Source organism: Schistocerca nitens, chromosome 2, assembly GCF_023898315.1.
Source record: "Schistocerca nitens isolate TAMUIC-IGC-003100 chromosome 2, iqSchNite1.1, whole genome shotgun sequence".
Lineage (NCBI taxonomy): Eukaryota > Metazoa > Arthropoda > Insecta > Orthoptera > Acrididae > Schistocerca > Schistocerca nitens.
The window spans coordinates 599,644,102-599,669,751 of NC_064615.1; the positions used below are offsets into that span (position 1 = coordinate 599,644,102).

Here is a 25,650-nt window from a genome sequence, read left to right on the forward strand (position 1 = left end):
CTTTCAGGAGTGCTAGTTCTGCAAGGTTCGCAGGAGAGCTTCTGTAAAGTTTGGAAGGTAGGAGATGAGATACTGGCAGAAGTAAAGCTGTGAGTACCGGACGTGAGTCGTGCTTCGGTAGCTCAGACGCAGTCTGCGTTCGGCAGGGCAGCAGTGCGCACCGCGCTCGGCCGTCCACGCCGCTGCGTGCGCGGAGTGTTTTGTTTACTTCCTCGTCACCGCGCTTCTCAGTCGAACAAGCTCTAATGGCCAACTCTTACAGGAGGAACACTCTTAAGTTCACCTTCTCAAATGAATACGCACGACCCAAAGCACTGGCCGTCGAACGCTTCCTACGCGAAGACGTGAAGATCCCCCGTGACAAACTCATCGGCATACACCTATCGATCATTACCAGCGTCGTTTATGTTAAGGTGACTTCCGACGCTGCCTGCAACGAGATTATTCAAAGGACGCGACATGGACTAAAATTTCGGCACTCCGACGGAAACGTCGGGCCTGTGGATGTCGACCATGCAGGACTTGGCCTTCGGACGATCTGTGTATTCGAACTGCCTTTCGAGGTGAATGAAGATGAAGTCATATCGGCGCTAAGCCCGTTAGGAAAAGTCCAGAGCCACGTAGCCGAGACATGGGCACAGTTTACGACGTATCCGGTGCTTAATGGTGTGATACAAGTCCGAATCGATCTCAAACGGCACGTTCCATCGTACATTTCTATCGGCGGCTGCCGTGCAGTGGTCATTTACGACGGACAACCTCGAACATGTTCCGATTGTGGCAAAGAAGGCCACGTCCGTAATGAATGCCTGCAACGCCGCATCACACAACTAAGGCCCGACGATACGAACACCGACAGAACCACGACCACCCTTCCAGTCACCTAAGCGGCGACACTGCACGTCCAGCCCACACAAGACGCCGTTCCTGAGCGTCTCTCTGGTCCGATACACCCGGAGGCGTCCCAGCACCTTGACACCGGCGATGCCGCCCGTGAACATGTCCACCAGCCGACACACCCACGCTAGAAGATCACAAGGATACCAATGAGAGTGTTCTGGAGAATGACGACCGCATCATAGCACCGGCGGCGTTTGTACCGGAACGATGTGAATCTCTTCCTTCCCCAGACACCGAAGCTCATTGCCGAAAGCAGAAGTCTCCCAAACGACGAAAAAAACGCCGCAAGACATCAGAACCGACTATTGAGCCCCCTCCGCAGGACGAAGAGATGGCACATCACTCTGCCAGAGAACACGATAACACTTTCTCCTCTGCCACGGAGACGCGTCATCCACAAGACGGTGAACCGTCCAACAGAGATCGTGCGCAAGCCCCACGCCCAGAAGCCATGGAACATAGCACGCCTGTTGTCACCGACGCAATTGAGCCGACTCGGCCAGCGCTGCCACCTCTCGCCGATGTCAAACCTGTCGGACACTTTTCATGGGCGGATGACACGGATTTCCCACCTCCATGTGATGCGTACATGAGATCTGTTTCTCCGTTAGACCAACACAAAAATGGGGGAAGTTTCTACGGCGACTCCTGCGACTTCTATGGGCTTCCAGCATCCACCACAACAATCTTCACCAGCTACGAACCTATCGGCAGCACGGATCTCCCATCAGGCGTACCGAATAGCTACTATCAATACTAATAATATCGGCTCCCACGCTAAACTTCAACTGCTCCGTGACACGCTAAGAGCAGCGGACATCGATATCGCCCTGTTACAAGAACTGAGCACAGCAACTTGGACTGGGTGTTATGGATATGAGACGTACGCCGCCCCTGCAGCTATGGAACACACAGGCGCAGCCATCCTCCTACGAGAAGGGATTGCAGTTTCCGATGTCGCATACCTCCCAACAGCGCGAGGGGTGGCCATAACAGTTGAAGGACTCAAAATCATAAATCTCTACGCCCCATCGGGCACTGATAAGCGGAGGGATCGTTCCCAGTTCTACTCAGAAGATATCACGCCTTTATTGCTCGGCCGATACGATCATCTCATTGTAGGTGGAGATTTCAACTGTGTTCTCGAGCGCACAGACCAATGCCCCCATTTCACCACATGTCCGGAACTTCGCTTCCTCGTCCGCCGCCTTCGTCTCCTCGACACTTGGCGAGTGTTACACGGCGACCGCCCAGGGTATACACACATCACGAGCCACTCCGCCAGCCGACTTGATTGAATATACATCTCTAACGCTCTAAAATCAGTTCTCCTCGACGCGGAACGTTGGCCGTCTGCCTTTTCGGATCATGACATCTACATCTGTACCATGAACCTACGTCGACAATCTATATGGCGCAGTGCAGGACCTTGGAAACTCAATGTCGCGCTACTGCGGGACCCTGAATGTCGACAACAGGTCACCGACACGTGGCACACCTGTGTTCAACGCATTATGCGTTACGAGACCACACTGCAGTGGTGGTTGCTGTGCGCAAAACCGGCCATCCGACGCACGTTGACACACTTTGGCAGAGCCAAAGCCAGGTGGAATCACCATACAACTGATTTCTACTATAGCGCTCTACGTGAACTCATGGATCACCCTCCATCCCCGGATCGTCTAAAAGAAGCTCAACGCATCAAGGCAAAGATTTTAACCTTGACCAGATGCCGTCTAGAGGGAGCCATTGTACGAGCACGCAGCCAAGATAGGATTAACGGTGAAGAACCTTCTATGCATCATATCATTCAAAATGTTCGTCGACGCCGACAGACTTTAATGACAACTTTAGACTCACCTGATGGACGACGGCTGACTTCGCAAGCTGCCATTGCGGATGCATTCACAACGCACTATAGACTTTTCTATCAAGAAGTACCTGCCGGTGCAGAGGCCATTGCTGAGGTTGCCCAGGAGACGCTTGGTTCTCTAAACGCAGCAGCTGCAACCCTCCTGACTTCTGAAGTGACCACCGACGACGTCCAAGGCGCTGTGGCCAAGGGGTCTCTGAATCGATCTCCCGGCCCGGATGGTTTACCTCTTGAATTTTACAGAACCTTCCAAGATTTGATGATGCCACGATGGAGGGACATGTACTGGGAACTTTTGTCCGGCGCGGTGAACCCGCCACCAATGTTCATGGAAGGCTTACTTGTACCAGTCCCGAAACCCGCAGGAGGAACACGACTCGACAATTATCGGCTGATCACGTTACTCAATTCCGACTTCAAGATTTTCACACGCCTTCTAGCAGTGCGACTCAAACATGTCTTACGAGACATTGTTTCCCACGAACAAACATCTTTAGGCGGCGATGGTAATATACAGACAGCCCTCAGTGAATATCGAGATGTGATCGCTGTGGCAACACACTCGCGGCTGCCCGGCGCTTTAATCTCCATCGACTTCAAACAAGCGTTTGACCGCGTCAATCATGCATTCCTCAACGCAGTGATGGACCGAATGGCAATTCCCCCGACGTTCACGCAAGTGATTATGCGGCTCCTTCGTGGAGCAACGTCCAGACTTCTCGTCAACGGCAGACTTACAGAACCTATACGGATTGAACGCTCAGTACGGCAGGGTTGCCCTTTGTCGACGGTGCTTTATGCCATTGCGATGGAACCACTAATTTGCGGATTACGGCGACGTTTGACAAGTATTCCACTCCGGGATCATATGTTCCGCTGCCGAGCTTACGCGGACGACTTGGCCCTCGTCGTACGTTCAGCGGCCGACGTACATGCTGAGATGCAGTGGATTACCCGGTACAGTGCAGGGGTAGGGAGCGCTATGAACGTGGCAAAATCATGCGCCATGAAGATCGGCCGCGGCCTTCCCGCAGACAGCGTAGTCCCATTTCAGCTGGTGGACACCCTTCGCTGTCTCGGGTTGGTGTACACGCGAGACATTCGTCGCACCTAGGCGATCAATTTTCGGGCGCTGCTGCAACGCATCCGGGCCAACATACAAAATCACATACTACGCCCGCTGAATATGTGCCAGAGAGTCACTTTCGTCAATACCCATTTGACAGCCCGGATACCCCATATAGCGCAGATTCTGCCCATCACTGCGACAATGGCAGCCAGATTACAGGCGGCTTTCGGCTATTTCATTTGTTCTGGACACATCTTCAAAGTCCAGTACGGAGCTCTCACCTTACCGAAGCAGGATGGTGGCCTCGATCTGGTTAATGTGAGAGCCAGGACTACGGCACTTTACACCAATACTATGCTCCGGTTATGGAAAAGCCAAAATGCTAGTGTTACTGGAATGTTGACCACCGAGCTCGCACCAATTTCGAGACGTCCACCGACATCTTTGGCACACATACCACCTCCGATGTCACATATCGGCCGTTTCTTTTTGGAGTACAGCTACATATGCACCGAGCTCCCCAGGACCAGGAAGACGACCACCCGTGACATCTACCGCCTTCTCCGAAAGTCTCCACCCCGCAACCCCGTCGAAACACGTCACCCCCAGGTTTCATGGCCTACAGTTTGGAAAACGATCCACCAACCATATCACACCACTGACACCACCTCTATGTGGTACCTTCTCGTCAACGGCAAGTATACTACAAGACAGAAACTGCATCGCATCGCACTGGTGGACTTACCCCTGTGCCTCAAGTGCAATGTCGAAGATACAGATTTACATCGTTTTGAGTGTGGGCCAGCAGCAGCTGTCTGGACCCTCGTACAGAAGACTGTGGCTTTCTACCTCCGAGTACCACCACATCACGTTTCTCCTACCATGATGATATATCCCGACACGACCTACTTTCCATCGGCTAAGTGGCACGCCATCACATGGATCAGTGGCATGGCTGTCAACTACCTCTTCCGGGACGACATCGTCGATCCGGCGGACTTTTGGACACGCCTCCAAGTACATCACCACACCCTTCGCCGACATCGACACTATCGGGCCACTTTCGCGAACTATTTACAGAGTATTTTCACCAACCCGCCTCAAAGCTGGAATCTCAACGAACCGTGCCAGCCAAGACTGGACGATTCCATATTCCCCTTCAATGGTCAATGATAGAATGCATTTTGTTCTGATGGCGCGCCAAAGTGGAGCATGGCGCGGAAAGTATTCCTATTTTATTTCACTTCTCTTTTCTCCTCCTCTTCTAAGTTTTTTTTCTCCTTACACATGTTTATCCTCTCTATCAGCAGCCTATTTTTTTTCTTTCTCCTGTGCGCAAAAAAAACCGGTCTAACGCGCTAAAAAAGGTAAAAAAAGAAAAAAAAATATAAAAAAGATGGTAGAGCACTTGCCCGTGAAAGGCAAAGGCCCCGAGTTCGAGTCTCGGTCGGGTACACAGTTTTAATCTGCCAGAAGTTTCATATCAGCGCACACTCCACTGCAGAGTGAAAATCTCATTCTGGAGACATCCCCCAGGCTGTGGCTAAGCCATGTCTCCGCAGTATCCTTTCTTTCAGGAGTGCTAGTTCTGCAAGGTTCGCAGGAGAGCTTCTGTAAAGTTTGGAAGGTAGGAGACGAGATACTGGCAGAAGTTTTATATATTTTGTTATACTTCTTGCTCGCCCAGTGCTTGGATGACTGCAATGTGGCTGACAGAATCAAAGACTTTTTTCGAAGTCAATGAAGGCTATGCATAGTGGCATTTCATACTCATTAGCTCGACTAATTACCTCACGCAGTGTGTTTATATGGCCAATTTTACTGAAACCACTGCGGAATCCAGCTTGTTCTATGGGCTGTGCAGTCTGCACTAACATTTTAACGCGATTTATCAGGACTTAAGTGAACACTTTATATATAATAGAAAGTAAGCTAATGGGGCGGTAGTTCTCCAGATCGTGAATAGTTCCCTTCTTATGCAGAAGATTATGTTTGCTTTGTTCCAGCAGGTTGGGATGCTGCCATTCTGTATACACGAACTAAAGACTTTAGCCAGATGTTTTCTCTGTTTCCTCCTCTGAAAGCATGAGTATATCAATTGTCAGACCATCATGACCCCCTGCTTTGCCATTTTTCATCTCGTTTATATCTTTTCTTGTTTCTTCGGGGAGGATTTTGGGACTTCATCATCATCTGCTTATGGTTTCCCTAGTGGTTCATGTGTTCTTTCATATAATTTACTACAGAAATTCTTTATATGCTTTAGAATTCCTTCCTTTTCCGTTATGCGCCCATTATCGCCGTCAGTTACTATGATGTCGTTTTTACCAATCATCAGCTTTTGTTTAGCTTTCTTGCAGCTCCTTTTATTCTCTAATGCCAATTTTATGTTGTATTCATTGTATTTTTGTATGTCGGCTTTCATATTCTTCCTTATACACTTAAACAGTTTTGAATATTCCATCTTGTCACAAGAAGTGACTCGTCTTTGTACGGGTAAAGCTTTGGATACCGCCCTTAACTTTCCTGGTTGTTTAGTAATTGTTGTCAGTCCACCTATTTGTTCTGCAGTTTCCATTATCGTTTCAGCTAGATTTTCTTCTGTTGACTCTTCTAATCTCACTCGAAGGTCATACTGAAAATCTTTGTTCGTTTCGTTTAATTTATCCATACCTATAAGTCCTTTTTTCTGTGATATTAGTTGTCTTGTTGAGTATTAATGTTTATTTTCGCTCTTACACGTCTATGGTCGCTATCAGTATTAAATGATTTAAAAGTGAAACATCTTTGATTATTTAGGTGTGATTTGAGATGATAAAATCTATTTCATTGTGGGTCTCATGGTTTGGGCTTCTCCATGGTGTTCATGATGAATAATTTATTTTCTTCCGCAAATTGAACTAGCCTTTCACCTCTTTCGTTCCTCTCATCGATTCTACTGAGATATCACACGGTTTTTTGATACTAACCTTGGCATTTAAGTCCCCAATTACCAGTTTAAAGTGGCAGTCTCGTCCTTTGTTATGTGCATTTTTTACTTTTTCATAAAATGCTTCTACTTCATCATCCGAATAACTTTCTGTAGGAGCGTATAGCCCGCATCTCGTGGTCGTGCGGTAGCGTTCTCGCTTCCCACGCCCGGGTTCACGGGTTCGATTCCCGGCGGGGTCAGGGATTTTCTCTGCCTCGTGATGGCTGGGTGTTGTGTGATGTCCTTAGGTTAGTTAGGTTTAAGTAGTTCTAAGTTCTAGGGGACTGATGACCGTAGATGTTAAGTCCCATAGTACTCAGAGCCATTTGAGCGTATACTTGGACTATTTGTAGTTTGTATCTTTTTGTTATTTTAATATCCAGCCTTGCTACTCTACTTGATGTTCCTTCTATTATATCTTATATATATCTTAAATACATCCAAGCCTCATTTTAAGCAAGGGAACCGACACAGCCACACGGCCGTACGAAACTTCATCTAACACTTCCTGCAAGTAAAGAAACACAGCGTCCACCTAAGCTCCACTGCCTTCTACTTTCTGGATCTCATGAATGAACACACCATGCTGGATATCAAACGACCGGTGCTTGCGGAAACCGTTGTGGGGCTATTGTGATAAAGCGTACAGAGTTACCGTGTAAAAATGATTGAAGGAATGCACTTTTCTGTCCAATAAGTGGATAAACCATAAAAAAAAACACTCAATCATTCCAGGGCTGGCATGAACTATTTCCTTTAGCATACACGTATGTGGAATGGTTGTGCCCAGATGGGAGTGTGATGTTTGTTTATTCAATAGGCAATGTAACATCCTCCCTTGATGGCTTTTTATTATATAAACTTTAAAGTTTTACTCGTTGCGGCATAAGACATCTTCAGGTCAGATAAAAAGACTCAAATGAGAAGTAGTTACTACACAGAGCTCAAAATGCTACATTTGCTGTAGAATAAATAAAACTACAGACGTAATAAAATGTACTATGAACTAATCTGGCCGTGGAACCACCTTAAAATATGACGCAATATTATAAAATGACTGTATGCCTAACACTAAAACTATAAGATGCTCTATTCGAAAGCGTTTTTGCGCGAACGCAACCTAACGGCCACAGTTTGGTTTACTTACAGCGGTCTATGTCACAAACAGTAGCTTTAATGTTCTTGTACACTGGAATACTTGACGAGATACTGTGTATCGATGTCCTCTTAATAAGTAAAATTTTCTTTCATGTACATATATGTAATACTTTGTGCTCCGTAAGATAACTACTTCGCCCGCATCTCGTGGTCGTGCGGTAGCGTTCTCGCTTCCCACGCCCGGGTTCCCGGGTTCGATTCCCGGCGGGGTCAGGGATTTTCTCTGCCTCGTGATGGCTGGGTGTTGTGTGATGTCCTTAGGTTAGTTAGGTTTAAGTAGTTCTAAGTTCTAGGGGACTGATGACCATAGATGTTGAGTCCCATAGTGCTCAGAGCCATTTGAACCATTTTTTTGATAACTACTTCTCATTTGTGTCTTTTTATCTGACAAATTCTGAAGGTGGCTTAAAGCGAAACGAGTAAAATTGTAAAGTTTATATAATAAAATTCTATGAAGACCGAATACTGCATTGTCTAATGCAATATTATAATCGCGGATTGTTTTAATGCCTTTACCGCATTCATTGACAATGGTACATGTACATGAAGGGCCAATGCGTCGCAAAATGTACCGATGGTTTGGAAATGACAGTTCTCATTTAAACTCTCATGATTGTCGGTAGAAAATTGTACACTTCGTTGCCTTTTAACAGGTTTCAATGCTTGCAGCAGCTGTAATGCAAGTGTAAACATTTTTGAAGGTCTCGGTTCGAAGCTCATATGGAACACTGGGAAGACGCCTATGAGAGGCGCATTCAGCTTCACTTGTCATGGGCGACCACAATGACCCTGTCCGACTGCGCGAAACTGTTGTATAATTCGCTTATTGACAATTGCGATAACGGTTAGTTCCATGGCTTTTGAGTGTCATGTATGATTTGAATAAACCTATAAGAACAAACTGTGCTTTCTGTTACAGTCATCAATGAGCTAAAATATCAATATTATCTGGAACACACTGGCAAAAAATATACTTCAGTTCCTATTCGTATTCAGAAGAAATGTGATGCAAATCTCTCTATGGCCATCCAGGCGTAGGTTCCCGTGATTTTCTTGAACCACTCCAGGTGAAAGTTGGCTGGTTGCTCCATTAAGCACGCGGCAAATTTCTTTCTCCGTCTTTGTGTAGCTAATCTCGAGCAACTTTGATCGTCGAGAAACAGTAATAGTACTGTCACAAAATTTAATTTGTTAAGCAATAACATCGGGCGTAAATGCTTGGTAATTTGTTTCGTGGCGCTTGGAATCTTGAATCACACTGCTGCTCTGTGGTATCTGGACAATTTATGAAAGATTTTAATAATTCATAGGGTTATTAGTTAACATTATGAACTTATAACTAATAGAACACAATGAAATACACTTTTGAAAAATGGTAACAGACAGTGACGAGAGATGGAAACGGTCTTATCCGTAAGGGTATGAAGGACCCCCTGGACTACTAATGAGCGGGGAAGACAAAAACTGCCGCAATGTTATGGCTAAGATCCAAAAGTAAGATAAAAACCGCAGCTAGTGATTGACAGAACCGCTTGAATGATTATAAGTTAAATATACGGTATTGAGTAATGAGTAAAGATGTTCCCATTGACAATCAAAATAACTTCATAAACCAGTGGCTGTCATAGCGTCCTTACTATGCAATACACATTAGAGCCATTTATTTTTCTTTGGTTTTGAACCTTGATTCAAGAGTGGATACGATGTCACTGAAGATTATATTTTATCTTGTTCTGTTTTGAAAAATGTTATAAAATTGAATGCAGGAAATACAGTACTTCTTGCAAGTATACTGGAGCTTCAGCGGGTGGCGCATCAAGAAGAATCGTCAAGTAGAAAAGTCAAGACTAGTGGTTCAGTCAGCCTGACTTTGTCCCGGAAAACATTTTTTCTGTCGGCAGGCACGAAACAGCACTGGGGCAGAAACTATGCTGCTTACGTTATCGGAGATAACACGCCGGTAGTTAGCCGCTTTCCGACGTATATTCAAGGGGGACAACTACTCCCGTGACCTGTAGGCAGTCCAGTATATTGCTCGTAACCTGACAACGGGCAACAAATAAAAATTCCCGTCGTGTATTGTCTGTCGGCCATCACACGTGTGGGTGCAGAGAAGGCGCGCGAACTACGTGGCACGCTGGGTTTTACGTCCGCAACCGGCTTAAGGAGCAACTGACGATCATTATTTGAAAATAAAATGTTGGCGAATATGTGGTATGTTACACATGAAATCGTTACCACGATTTCAGTATAGCTTCGTTGGTGGTTCCATTGTGTTATTCTAAAGAGTTGACTAATAGTGTTACGTATAAAACTACTCGGATGGACGATTACTCAAAAGGCTGAATTACAAATTAAAAGCACAAAATTCGCATAGCTCGTTTTCCGTGTTTCAGCTTCTTATTTACGTTAGAACTATACAATATTTATTGCAGAGAAATAAACTGACAGAAAAACGGTAGGTGGTTTGAAGCCGTTTGTTGACCCGAGAGAGTTACTTGTATTAAAAAAAAAATGATTCGTCGCGCGGGGAAGTAAGCAACCCAAAAAGAAGAAATCAGATGAGGCGACAAGTTTCTAATGTATTCTCCATTGTAAGCCATACCTTCTCTCTTATGTGGTTTTCTTATTTCAGTTAAAAATGTTAGAACTTCTAGTTTCTTCAGGTACATTACAAAAGTGTTTAGGTAGACCTAGGCGGGTGACTGTGTCAGAACATTTCTTATGCTATGTAATCTGAGCAGTTACGTTCTTCAGTGGCACAACAACTGGAAACGCTATCCGTCCCTGCAGTATCGGCAGTTGTTTTACGGTTGGTCAACTCATAAGTCGTTCTGGGACGATCACGTTCAGTGGAATAGAATACACGTTACTTATCGACTGAAGCACTGAAGCAAGAGAAAACAAAGTGCAAAGAGAAGCAGTAAGCCACTTTTGATGTGACTACGCAAAAATTGGACTGAGAAAGCATCGCATAGACTGTCCCTGTAAAATTTCTACGTGAAAGGTATAACTTAATGTTATTGACTACCAATGGATATTCTTTCAGCGAGGAGAATCTTAACAAATTTGACCATTAACAATAAAGTATTAAAGGCTCCTCCTTTTTGCAAGAACACAATTTGTTTTATTCCCCAAACATGTTTCACAACATTTGCAGTATTTTTAATGGGTTTTTCTTTTATTGCTTCTGAAAGATGTACATAAAAAATGTATCTGGGTTAGGAATATGGATATATTGACATCAGAGTTACATTTTATTGTTTAGATTACACACTTCAGCTAGAGTTTACATTTTCTTACATTTTGTGCACTCTATGGCTGTCAAATGAAGTCCGCTTCATTTCTATATTAATATAGCGCGTCATCTGCAAGCAGGGCTGTTAGGGCGACATCTGTATTGACTTTTTTGCCTAGAGCGTTATCACAAAACTAGTTATTTAGATAAAAATTTGGCGCATGCCTCATTTGCGTGTACCATAGGTACAGTTAGCCTGTTCTGAGCTGTACTTAGTTAGTATATGGCCACTAAGTGAGTTGTTGTTTCTTCTATATTTAAAGCGACCGGTGGCCATCAATAAAATTTCCTTAATTTTGTTTTGGAGATGTATCTCCTACGATGTGGCATTTATAGACCGTGTGCTATTTTTGTAACAACGTTTATTTTTCGCTCTTTTCTAACCCACTGACACATTCTCATTTCGCTGCTGTGTTACACCTGCCGCACTTTTACATTAGAGGTATGCTGTTGGCAGTCATTTGTCTCGCTATTTTGTTTAACATTGTTAGCTGCGAAATTTGCATTGGTTCAGTTGTATTTTCACTTTGTGCGCGCGTGTGTGTGTTTACGTTTTTTGTGTGTTGTGTGATAGCTCACTTACAGTGTTCAATATTGTTCTGTTGCAACGTAATGTTAGATCATTGGTGAGTTTTTTGCTCTGTGTAACATCGTTATGGATATGAAAATTTTATTCTTTTGTTAATAAATGGTAATGATGGTTAATGTGCCTTAGGGTCTGTTTTAATGCCGCTAGGGTGGTTGTTATTTTCAACGAGGTGGTCTGCAAATGTGGGGAGTGTGCTATCACCTTTCAGTGCTCTTAAATGTTCAGAGTTTCTTATTCTGAAACGTCTATATGTATGTCCCACATCCTGTGATTCATAATCTTTGGAGGTTAAATGAAATCTACCTTCTTTGCCACGCTTATTTGAGATTGTGTTGTGTGTCTGTCATCTTTTCTGTTGTGTATTATTCGTGTTGTATGCCTCACGTGTTCCTTGTTTTCTCATAATGTTTACTATTCTGTGGGTTACTTTGCCGTCAAATGTCAATGTGTGCCATGTGTTGGTATACCTTTTATGTCGTTCTCCGCTTTATGATTTGCTGTTTTATGGTGCTGTCATATTGTTGTGGGTGTATTGTATCAGCTGCGTTTTTATTTGAAGGTTTAATTTTTTACTGTCTCTATTTTGCAACAAAATACTGGCAGTTCGAATACCGGTCGAAGTCTTATGATGCTGAATCCAGTAACTAATGCGAGCGAAGTGACACATTGGCTATCATATTAGGTTCGTACTTGGTAGGACCACGGTTCAAGTCCCCGTCCGGCCCTCCACATTAAGGCTCTCCTTTGTTTGCATAAATCGTTTACGGAAGATGCAGTGATTATTCATTTGTCTAGAACCCGACTTATTACGTTCTACATCCTCATCCGTTCTACATTTGTATTCTATTTCTATTGATTCCGTCTAGACTGAACGTCAAATTCTAATCGTCCATTTTCGGTTATGCGATTGCAAATTATTATTCACTTCTTTCATTTTAGGACAGCGAGAATGTTCTTTATTCGTTATGAATCTTAGATGGTACCTAGCATGAAGCAGCATTTACCTGACATACCGGTATTTCGACCTCACTATAAATCGTGGACGGCGTACACTCAACATTTAAAATAAAATACTACTGTATATTCCTAGTAACTGATCAGCGAAGTATTTTATCTTTCGTTATTTAATTTTCATCATTGTTTGTGAAATAACAACCAATATCCGCTGAAAAAATGTCCTTTCGTATCCCTTTTCAAAGTATCAGTGTTTATCTTGTGTTAGGTGCTTGGACTGTCACGGCACTTATCAGAAGAAGAGCATTTCATGAGTTAAAGAAACAGTACATATTCGTAATATTTATAAAACTACAATTATCTTGATTCTGCTACCATGGGTGTTCATGTAAACGTCTTTTTACACATCCCAGCGACTTACTACACGCTAAGTTTTTCCTGTCGGTTACGTGACGTAAACCTCAGTAGTGGCTTTTTATGTGAAAAAAAATCAGGCTGGGTCATGAATCCATATGTCTGGGTGGACAGATCCTCAGCTCGGGAAAGACTAAAGCGCGCTACATCTCATACGACGTTTCATAAAAAAACAATTTCGTGTTTAAAATAAACTTAGCTCTAAGGCTTTTGATGTTTTAATTTTCCAGAAAATTTAATTCGAATCTCATATGAATTACTTAACTTTCTACTAGAAAAAGTTTGCAGTATAATTACTCCTTCAGTTAAAAATTGATCCATCCATGTTGTAGTGTTCATATAGACTGCGAAGAAGAGCTATGTTGAAACACAAAAGTCACTAAAGAGCTCTCAGAGAGTAAGCCTACTGTTCGAAAATGAAAATCAGTGCCGAACGGAAAGCAATACGTAACAGGGGCAACTTCATCTATTTTAGGATGTTTGTAGGTACAATAAACATGAAAATGAAGTCACACGGAGAAAATAGGAGAAATGTTGTGCACTGTATATTTCTTCGTATATGTATTGACACGTGGTTCACATAAAGCCAGATTGTCTGAACAGTTATCTCTATTCATTTCGAAGCTGGGATGTATTTTTTGGTACTCGTATTTTGAAAGTGGACTCCAAGCAAGTAATGATATCTGCTGATTTGCACTAGCATGGAACGATAGTAAAACTTGTAGCGTCAGTAGCTCAGTTATTGAATTGTAACATTTTGAGTATTGGTATTTACCTTATTTGTTTTAAATAGCAATGTCTGCACCCTACCGTAGTGATACTGTTATCCAGCGACCATAGTCTAGTGGCGGTCAAGATTTAATTTAATGCTGTCTGAACAGTGTCATTGTAGTTCACTTCACCGCGTATTAGAAACTTAAAAAAATAATCGAGAGAAGAAAGTAAGGCGCAATATTTTGAGGGCAGATGATCTATGTTGAACTCGTAGTAGAGAATCTACCAGTCGTCTATTGATTTGACTTGTTTCCTTCTTATGCCTTTTCACCACCATAAACTCCAAAAATATCCCCCTCTTTGTGCCCTCTTACGGTTCAGAATCCTTATCTTGATAACTTAAACAATATTTCTTTTGTGTATATCGGCAGGCCGGAGTGATCATGCTGTTCTAGGCTACAGTCTGGAGCCGAGCGACCGCTACGGTTGCAGGTTCGAATCCTGCCTCGGGCATGGATGTGTGTGATGTCTTTAGGTTAGTTAGGTTTAATTAGTTCTAAGTTGTAGGCGACTGATGACCTCAGAAGTTAAGTCGCATAGTGCTCAGAGTCATTTGACCCTTTTTTTGTATATATCGCGCTGTATATGGTAAGTAAAATAAGACATTTGTGACTGTAATGACATTTCAAAGCAGTGACGATGGTTTTACGAATGGAAGCGTTTGGCTTAAACTGTCTGATTCATAACAGCAAATTCAGCTGTTATTCACGTGAAATACTTTACTGTGAATGAGAGTTATTTGAGGTGATACATTCTTGCCTTCCTCCACATAGTCTGTTACTGAGGAGATCTAGAGTTTAATTTGCAGTCGGATGTTTATTTCTTCACACATACACAAGACTTGTCAAAAGATGTAAGTCACATAAAATACTAAAAAATCTCTAGGAGCAAATGGACACAGAACCGAAGACCTTGAACCGGCTTTAGATGAAAAGCTTTACACCCACTCGCTTACACCACACTTCACACTGTATTATTGTTTACATCGTTATTCCTTACTGAGGCGCAATAAACGTAATAACTCATAATTAATGTTTTTACTTTCTTTTTCTCCCAATTGCTTTTTATTTCTTCTGCGAATGTTTTCCCATACTTTCTCGTGTGCAGCGTCTATTTCGTATAAACCACAAACTACCACTTATTACTTTGAATTAGTTATATCGAGTATAATGCCTTCTGTAAAAGCGTATTTCTCTTTCAGTTTTAAGTAGTCGGTACTTCTTACATTTCATTGAAAAGGAATTGGTGAGAATTTGCTTAGGCTAGAATTATTCATTCTTGTAAATTGTTATTAAATTTCAGTCGCCTCGTTATAAAAGCGTCTGTTATTTTCTCAGAATGATGGTGCATTTCAAAGAATTTTCTATTCGTCCGGACATACCAAAAAAAATTTTCAAATGACTTTTCCGCCTTGCCTGATTTTTAATCTTCAGCTAACGAGGTGTCTCTAATGGTGGACGTCTGTGCTGTACTGCCTCTCTTGTCATGCAATTTTTTTAAGCCTACTGTGCCTTCTTTATTGAGCGGAAATCGACACACACCATCACTCGCCTTTCTGCTTATATGAAGTCAAAAACAACAAAATGACGGTTGCAGGGCAGGAGAGGCAGAACGACACACAAGCAGACCTCACATGCTTATAAAATACTTATGCAAACATTTGCATTTGATAATGAGAACAAATTCTCGTAACGCGTCGTACTAGATAAGAAAAATTGCAACTGGCGCAGTGTTTCATTGTTTAGATATGAAAGACATAGTTGCTGGTTTTCAAAAACCATCGAGTACGATCAATGAAATTAAGAAATAAATAACTTTATGTCATTATCTGGTGTGCAACGACTGACAGCAGACAATCATGCTCTCTCTGTCTGATATACATGGTTTGTAATTCCACATAATGATGATTATTTTTATAAAGCAGCTACTAGTTACGAAGTACTGTAAAACTTGCCTCTGCAATTGGTACTTTTCAAAGATTTTAGGTCCTATTCCACATGGTCTGAAAATGCCATTCGAAGCCGTTCTGACGTTATCCTTTCTACCGCCAATGACACACATGTCGCGCGCCCTACACTCAAATCCATCGAGCCATCCATGTGACTTGCTGTGATCTCATTCTACTCCGTTCACAATACTATCTATTTCAGGATCATATGACTCCATATTCTATCACAAGGGATCTTTAGCAGCTGCCTTGAGTCATATGACCTAGAAATCGATAGCATTTTAGGACTAACATGCACTCGACGGCGAAAGTCAGTTTCTGAAAATCGATTTTTGTCCAGGGCAATGGTGTATCGGGTGTATACGTACAACTGATGTTATTATCCAAGATTGCTTGCATTTTTAAAATTGTTCGTTTGTTACATGAATAACCCGTCCATCTCATATTATTCTGTGACATAGCATATAAATTTACTGATGAGATGCAAGGTTCCTACTACGTGTACTATAAACTGCTGTAGACTGTATTCTCAGATAACGTAATAATATTCTAAATTTTTACTTATTTACTTGGAATACAGGTTATAAACAGTCAGAAAGTCCCAGAACTGTTTTTAACATAAAAGTTCTTGTAAGAAACATATTCAGATATGAAGATGGTTCGTGTGAAACCGAAACTGGTTACAATCTTAAAACCACAGAAACTTCAGACGCACGACAGAATCCGTTGTACGAACCACGATTGCGAAATTTCTTGGCAATGCTGATGGTTTTCACATTAGGTCTGTCTATATGCAACCGACTAAAACAAATTTAACTATGCCACACGTGTTACGCCTTTATTTTTTTGAAAAGTCTCATCAGTGGCCTGATATATTCTTATGTATTAACGTCTACGTTATTTTGCTTTACATACTATAAAATGCTGTAGACTGTATTTTCAGGTGAAAAACAGTTCCAACGCTTTCTGTGTTTTTGTAGCGTAATAATATTCCAAATGTTTACTTATTTACTTGGAATACAGGTTATAAACAGTCAGAAAGTCCCAGAACTGTTTTTAACGTAAAAGTACAGTGTCAAGTGTCATTGTCAAATATATAAACTGGTTTCTTTTGTGTGTGTTGATCTCTATTTTTATTTCAATATGACGCTCTGTCCAACGCCACCTAGCTTTAGATCTATTCAAAAAACAAAAATAAATCACAATTGTATTCTTTCCTGTGTTTACAAAAACTAAATTTTTTTAATGTAGTTACAATACAATAGTTGTATCACACCTCGTAGTTACAGAGTAACACATCCTAACGGAATAATCAATTCAGTGTCATGTGCTAAAACCATAGTTGCATCAGTCAGTTTATATTAAAGCTCGAAAAGAAATTTGATTGGTGCAAAACGCCTGTAGCCTCTGCACGTGCTAGCGCAAGGCAGGAGAAATTCATTCATAAAACTTTGCAAAACATTATACATAAAACGTTATTGAGAACTGCCTAGCTTTAAAAACCTAATACAACAAAAAAACGTTAACATTTTTTAATAGAAACTTGTTTCGTGCAAAACTCCTGGAGCGTTAAAGAATGCCCTCTATACGTACTAACAAATATAAAATACAATACTGAAATAATTAATATGTAAAATATTCCAAGACAGTATACACAGAACATTAAAGATTTCCAAGCATTCCTCATTAAGATTTTGTGTTTAACGTTTTAGAATATTTTATAAATGACACATTTAAGTACTGTATTTTAGATCCGTCAGTACGAGTACAGGGCATTCTGTAACGTTACAAGCGTTGTGCATCAATCGAATTTCCTTAAAAATTCTACTATAACGCGACTGCATGCAGCTATGATTTTAGCTTATTATATTCCCAACTAATCACGACTTTATTTATTAAAATTATGCTTTCCTAGTTCAGAGTTCAGTTTCTGTCGGCATTAAGAATTTTTTGGTTTTTTGTGTCTCCTGTAAAATTTCTTATCATGGATAAGGCAAGTTTTGGAACAGACCGCCTCATATGGGAGTGACGTAATTGTTCCGTTAGGACAGGCTCCTCTGTAACAACAAGGCGCGGACGTTTTACAACTTTGTATTGCAATTAGAATTTTTTCTGTAAACATGTGATTAGAATACAATTGTAATTTATTTTTATTGTTTAACAGATGTGAATATGGGTCGGATTCGACATCTATGTCTTCATGTGCATCTGCATACATACTCCGCAAGCCAACTTACTTTGCGTGGTGGAGGGTATCTTGTATCACTGTTAGTCATTTCCTATTTTGTTCCATTCGCAAATAGAGCGAAGGGAAAACGACTGTATAAACGCCCCCAAAACAAGTCGTTATAAAATGAAATTTGGGACAGAAAAATCGAAAATTTTACATAAATAAGGATCGCGGATAACTCCCTGTGACAAATATGCACCATTTGATACAATAATAAAAACATAAAATATGGATACGTGCTGGTGCCGTTTACAAAAATTGAAGGCGAAAAGCATATGGATTGACAAATTTGGTTTTATAGAGCTGCATGTAGACGGACCTGACGTGAAAATGTGAACGTAATAAGCCGGCCGATGTGGCCGAGCGGTTCTGGGCGCTACAGTCTGGAACCGCACGACCGCTACGGTCGCAGGTTCGAATGCTGCCTCGGGAATGGATGTGTGTGATGTCCTTAGGTTAGTTAGGTTTAAGTACTTCTAAGTTCAAAATGGTTCAAATGGCTCTGAGCACTATGGGACTCAACTTCTGAGGTCATTAGTCCCCTAGAACTTAGAACTAATTAAACCTAACTAACCTAAGGACATCACACACATCATGCCCGAGGCAGGATTCGAACCTGCGACCGTAGCGGTCTCGCGGTTCCAGACTGCAGTGCCTAGAACCGCACGGCCACTTCGGCCGGCCTACTTCTAAGTTCTAGGGTATTGATGACCTCAGATGTTAAGTCCCATAGTGCTGAGAGCCATTTGAACAATTTTAGAACGTAATAACGTAACATACCATGCAATTGAAAAGGACAGCAAAAGTTGAGTGAAGAGAAACTATGTCAATTTTTGTGAAGGATTTATAGAATAAAAATCGGTTTTAGTTGCCACACATTTCTAAATTTATTCCGCGACCGGATTCGAAGCATAAAGCTTCATCCTCAAATAATTATGAGAAAGTATATTTCATGTTCTGGGCGTCCTCAACTGTTGAGAGGCACGATATTAGGAAGAATTCCGCTAACAGCTGGCAAAATTGTTGTTTATTGAAACGTAACCGGTTTCGCGGCCTAGAGTAGAAATCCGTTTTAGTTGCCAATAATTTCTTAATTTATTCCACGACCGGATTCGAAGCATAAAGCTTCATCTTCAAATAATTATAAGAAAGTATATTTTATGTTCTGGGCATCCGCAACTGTTGAGAGGCATGATATTAGGAGGAATTCAGCTAACAGCTGGCAAAATTGTTGTTTATTGAAACGCAACCGGTTTCGCGGAGTAAAGCTGTATCATCGTGTGCAACAACGTCAAGACGTCATAGGTATACCCACCGCTCCTAGTAAACATTTACTATTCAGTGAATATCGTCAGTACTATGGCGAGCCGGCCGTAGTGGCCGAACGGTTCTAGGCACTCTAGTCTGGAACCGCACGATCGCTAAGGTCGCAGGTTCGAATCCTGCCTCGGGCATGGATGTGTGTGATGTCCTTAGGTTAGTTAGGTTTAAGTAGTTCTAAGTTCTAGGGGACTGATGACCTCAGAAGTTAAGTCCCATAGTGTTCAGAGCCATTTGCACCATTTAGTACTATGGCGAGCGACAGGTAGCCCGAATATGCGGCTTTAGGCCGAAAAATATGTTGCGCTAGCGCAATTCTTCGTAAAATCGTGCAAATAATTATGGAAACGTAAACGTATGGCGGCCGGGTCAGTAATTCATTGGGGTCGCACCCACGTCAAACAAACGCGTGAGAGCGTAAGGCAGCAACCACAGCTCGCGACTGGATAGCACGACCGGAAATGTGGTTACCGGTCCGCGTTTGTTTAAGATGGTTGTGACCCCCATGACTGACTGACCCGATCACTGCACGTTTATGTTCCCACAATTATTTGGTGGCACCTGAAGATGAAGCTTTACTGTTAGAAACCGTTCGTGGAATGAATTAAGAAATTACTAGCAACTGAAGCAGACTTTTGTTCTATAAACGTGTTCCTCGATTGCGGATGTTCACTCGATCAGATATTTTTTTGCGAAGGATGAAAATGCGGTGGACGCTACGTTTGTTTGGCAAGGGCGGGTGTGCGTGCGAGAGCCGGAGTGGTGGCTGGCGGTCGGCGAACCGCGGGCCCCGCGAGCTCCCCCCGCCCCGCGTGCTGCCCCTCCCCCCCTCCCTGCTCCCTCCAGAGGCCGCAGCACGGGACGCGCCGGCGGCGACGCGCAGTAAGCCCTGCACTACCGCACTAGCCGCAGACGACCATGGCTGCCCGGCAGGACTATCTGCGCCTCTTCGGTAAGTCTCCGCGCTGCCGGCACGTGCTCCCACCGAGGCGCTAGGCGCGACGTCGCCGACTCGGTACACACGACAGGTGCTTACCTCTCACGTAGTTCCACGCCTCGCTACGCACATCACTGATCCTGGAAGGTGACGCACTGCCACGAATTCACTTCACAATCACTCTGGAGCTATCACTGACTGCGGCCGCGCGGTCGTCGCCCTCCGACGCGATGACGTCTGCTCTCGGGGGAAGACATCCCTTCGCGGTGAGTCGCGGAGCGGCCCGGCCGCGGCGGCGATCGGTCCTGCGACCTCCCGCCTCCGAACCCGGGGAAAAACTAGGCCCAACTGGGCACGAGAAGAGAGATTGTTGGCCACTATCATCCCCCACTCCGGCCTTGCGGCGGTGATTATCGCGGGCGCGCGCGCTCGTTCGCCTCGGCGCGGGCTGCCTGCCGATAGCGGGCCCGCACCGCAGCGCACCGCAGCGGGTGCAGCCCGGCGAGCCTCACGTACGACAGCGTCCCGCCACCGGCCGCGGCCGCCGCTCCCGCCGCAGGCAGCATTTATCTGCCGCGATAAGCGGCTTTACTTCGCCGTAAAACGGAAATTTGCTGCCGCCCGCGGACAACGGCGGAACGCGCCGCGCCGCGCCGGTTGCTCGCGCGCTCCCAGCTCAGGCGGCGGTCGACGGGCGAGGGTCGCTGGCGCCGGAGCCTGCGGGGTGGCGCTCTACCGTATCTTCCTTAGTCGTCGGCGTTGTCGTTGTTGCCGTGAGGCACCGTTATACCAAGAGGAAAGGCGCGTCGATCTTAGAGCATGAGATATGGTAACCTTTAGTCATTGACAATACACAACAGTCACGGTAGCACCTGATTCCAGAATAGCTGCAGTAGTTAGGATCTACGAACTATCCCCTCTTGACCAGGTCCCCAAAATTTAACTCGTAACGAGATCCCTTCGATGCAAATTGTCATAACGATCGTCTATAAATGCTTCGTACAACGATGAGAAATGTTACAGTTTATGGAATAATAACAAATATGACCAACTGTCTCGTTTCTTCTGTTTTATTTAACGTAACTTTGTTCACAGTTTTATTTCGCATTCACCACTCATTCACACTCTGATGTGGAGTATATGCGAGTGCCTCAACCCTAACTAGTCCCAAGTTCCATCGAAACCCTTTGATGAACAGTTTTGGTTGCTCGACACCAACAGTCAATGATAATGATACAGTTTTTCTCCTTTTCAGAAACTGGAGTCCGCTCTCCGCGAAATAATTAAAAAAAAAAGCGGTCTCAATACCGCGTCCCTCGTGAGATGCGTATAGAATTATCCCGGAATTGACCGCCCTGTAGGTGTACTCAATTTCATGACCACACTTCGCTATCCCCGATTTCGTGTAACTAAATGTCCTTTTGTTACTCTGATTGTATACCGTCGTTATTTAAAACTCGCCCCCATATTTTTTCACTACGCACAGTTAGCACTTCAAAAAAAATGGGGGGTCTTAGCACTATGGGACTCAACTTCTGAGGTCATTAGTCCCCTAGAACTTAGAACTAGTTAAACCTAACTAACCTAAGGACATCACACACATCCATCCCCGAGGCAGGATTCGAACCTGCGACCGTAGCGGTCTCGCGGTTCCAGGCTGCAGCGCCTAGAACCGCACGGCCACTTCGGCCGGCTAATTAGCACTTCTTTACTTGTTTATTTCTAAGAGTAAACGAAAAATGACGCCGTATCATCGGCTTCGTCGATATAAGGAAAAACACCTCAATGTGCCCAATTTTACCTCCTCTTATAGGATCGGCTACCTTACTCATTAATTTACTACATATTATTTCCAAGAACACTAAACAGGTATCGCCGTTATATTTTAAATGTATTCAAAGGCATGTTATTATTATTATGAACGACCAAATTGTAACAAATCGCGCGGCGGGCGTTTTTAACGATAGCTTTACACTCGCCCAGCCTTTTTTCATGCAATATTATATATAAATATACAGACAGGACCAAAAGATCGATCTCTCTACCGTAACCAATAGAGGCAAATACGCTATTCAAGTTCCGTTACATCTATCTTGACTGGTATTGTTACAGCGCCCCGACTCACTGCCAGTTCTTACGCCCAGCAAATATAATTTTCCTCGACGCCGTTTTATAATAACTCTTTCTAAACGGTTTTATTCGAATTAATCCCGACCGTGGAAGCCTACCAACTTGAACTGGTGGACTTCGTTTCACTCTTCTGATACAGAGTTCGGACGTATTTCTGCCAATGACTTTTTTGCTGCCAGTTGTAGGGTTTCAGAGCGTTGGAACCCAGAATCCAGGAGTTCATCTTCCCCACAAGTCCCGCGAAATACTGTTGTTCACTTTTACGGCCAGCAAAAATACGGACCGGACAGGTTTGCGCGACCTCGTTCTGATGATGACAGACGATTCACCGTGCTTTTGTTCACTACTAGGCCTCCGTAGACATTCTAAAAGCGGCACCTGAATATCTGCGATACTCTGGTTTCCCGCGGAAAGAAACTCAATGACAGATCTCTGCTTGGAACGTACCTTCGTTCTTCGACCATAGATACTAGTAGACTGGCCTTGCTGTGCAGAAGCCATAGGGCTGGTGTAGCTCCAACATAAGCCACGTGACTGTTGGCAAAACGTGGCGGGATTTCAAATCAGCGGTCTGCCATCCTATGTCTGTATCGTATTTTACCCACATTTCTCAATTGACTGCCAAACGCTTCCAACAAAAATTACTTTTTTATTTGCGAAAAATTATGTCAGAACTATATTTGACCTGGATTTGTTCACAGTACCATTTCTAAAATCTAACAAATACATCGAACGCCCCTCTGGTGGGCAGCGGGACGAAATTACTATAAACTATCAATTAAAGTAAAATGTCGTTAAAATTCTTTTAAACAGTAAGAGTAGGCTCGTGTCAAAACTTAAAGTATTGGATTCGCCGCGTTTTGAGCTCTAGTCACTTATAAAAGAAAATGGGATATGGGAATTATGTCAACTATAGGTGCCAAAATTGTCGACTTTAGGAGCAGGTCCATTTTAGAGTATCAATTTTAGGTGCACTTCAAAGGTTCAGTTCCTACGATTTTTACAAAAGTTTAAACTATCAGTTTTTAAAAAAATGCTATTTTAGATGAAAGGTGAGACTTTGAAATTTCAGAAAATAACTTTGGAGCCTACATTTATTTAATAGTATTAGAAGGTAGAAAAAAATTCTCTTCATGTGTCGACTATAGGTGCTCTTACCTTATTATAATCTCCTTGTATATACAAAAGGCGCCTACGTACAGATGGCTTAAAGTTTTTCCGTTTCAAGGCCTGTATCTAAATCAGTCTTCGGTTTTCGTCCTTAGGGAACCTATGAGTAGGAACGAGAAACAGTTATACTTAGTTCTGTAACCGAATTATCACAGATACCTTCCAAAATGTAATATGAGTCTGACTTTACAGGCATCACTTTCAACACTTTAATTTACGTGATACTCTATTTCAAGGGTAAAAAACATATAAAAGTCACATCAGCAGATTTCAATAAACGCATCTGCACTACCATAGAAACACACGTGAAATGTAATGCCATTTCCCCCGACAAAACGCTGAGTACAGCCATAAGCGCAACACGAAACAATCATGTTTTGCCAACATTCACGTGACTTTAGCCCAGAGATGTTGGAGCCACGAAAATGACGTCAGGGCCAGTCTATTATATTTATGGTCGAAGCCTTCGTTACAGACGCCATTTTCAAGGATGCGTATAGCGCCGCCACCAATCGCAACTTCGTGAAACTATAAGGGCAGAAGCGGGAATATTCTACAATGTCCCAAAACAATTTCCGCATTTTTTCAAGCGAAATTAGCCGAGAAATTTTTTTATTGCGTTACTTATTGAGCGCCCCTCGCATGTCCCTGACACATGAACGACAGCACCTGTAATGTCAATTTAGAATGTATTGCATTTCTGTGGCTTCCCCGTGGATACACCGGTTCCCGTGAGATCACCGAAGTTAAGTGCTGTCGAGCGTGGTCGGTACTTGGATGGGTCACCATCCAGGCCGCCATCCGCTGTTGCCATTTTTCGGGGTGCACTCAGCTTCGTGATGCCAGTTGAGGAGCTACTCGACCGAATAGTAGGGCCTTCGGTCAAGAATACCATCATAACGACCGGGAGAGCGGTGTGCTGACCACATGCCCCTCCTATCCGCATCCTCCACTGAGGATGACACGGCGGTCGGATGGTCCCAATGGGGCACTTGTGGCCTGTAGACCGAGTGGTGGCTTCCCCAGATCTTTCTCTTTGACAGTCGTACTTAAAGAAGCGTACTTAGGGATGCCCTCTGTCATCCCTCACCACCCGCCTCATCCACTGCATCATTACCTTCCCCTAACCCTCGAATTAAATGAAAATTTCCGTTCTTTAACAACAATGTCACTCAACTATGCCTCAGTGCTGTTGTGTTCTTCAGTTAGAGTATTGGTTTGATGCAGCCCTCCTCGTTCCTCTCTCTCGAGCAAAGCATCTCCATCTCTGTATCATTACTGTAACCTCCATCCAGTTCAACCTACTTACTGCAGTCAATCTGTGATCTCCCTCAACAATTTTACCTCCCACACTAGCCTCCATTAAGAAATTGAAGACTGCTTGATACCACAGCATTTGTCCAATCAACAGATCGCTTCTTCTAGTATGTTATGCTATAAATTTATTTTTAGGAAATAAGAACAGCGATCAATCGCTAATAATCTGAATGTACTGCATAGCGATTTCAACTATAGAATAGTCGTCACTATTGCATAAAAACACCTGATGTGGTCACACTGACGTCAAGTTCAAGCGCATGTGGCCCACACTTTAAATACAGAAATGCATACGGGTGTCATTACAAAAGATACAGGTAGTGTAATCAAAGTGGTCGAGGCCTCAGTTTTGTATTAAATTTCGATCACTTCGGTTCCACTACCTGTATCTTTTATGATTGCTATGTATATTTCTGTATTCAAATTGTGCACTACATGAACTTGCACTTCACGTCAGTGTGATCACATCTGGTGTTTCATGCACTGGTGACGACTAGTTGAAATCGATATGCAACAAAATTCAGACTGTTCGGGACTGAGCACTGTTCTTTCTTCCTCGAAATCCAACGGCCGCTGCATTACGGGATCTCATGGATTC

The 25,650-nt window shown here is 43.3% G+C and overlaps 2 protein-coding genes across 2 annotated transcripts in view; one reads left to right on the plus strand and one right to left on the minus strand.

Moving 5' to 3' along the window:
- The window catches only part of LOC126236678 (uncharacterized), a 271,112-nt gene extending 250,176 nt beyond the window's left edge, over nt 1-20,936 (minus strand). Inside the window, exon 1 of the mRNA XM_049946164.1 lies at nt 20,535-20,936. The gene's annotated coding sequence lies outside the window, so the exon portion shown is untranslated. The remainder of the gene's footprint in view (nt 1-20,534) is intronic.
- LOC126235186 (transcription factor GATA-6-like) overlaps nt 20,387-25,650 on the plus strand; it is a 520,767-nt gene continuing 515,503 nt past the window's right edge. The window contains exon 1 of the mRNA XM_049943916.1: nt 20,387-20,450. Within this exon, the coding sequence (XP_049799873.1) occupies nt 20,417-20,450 (34 nt within the window). The 5' untranslated portion in view covers nt 20,387-20,416. The remainder of the gene's footprint in view (nt 20,451-25,650) is intronic.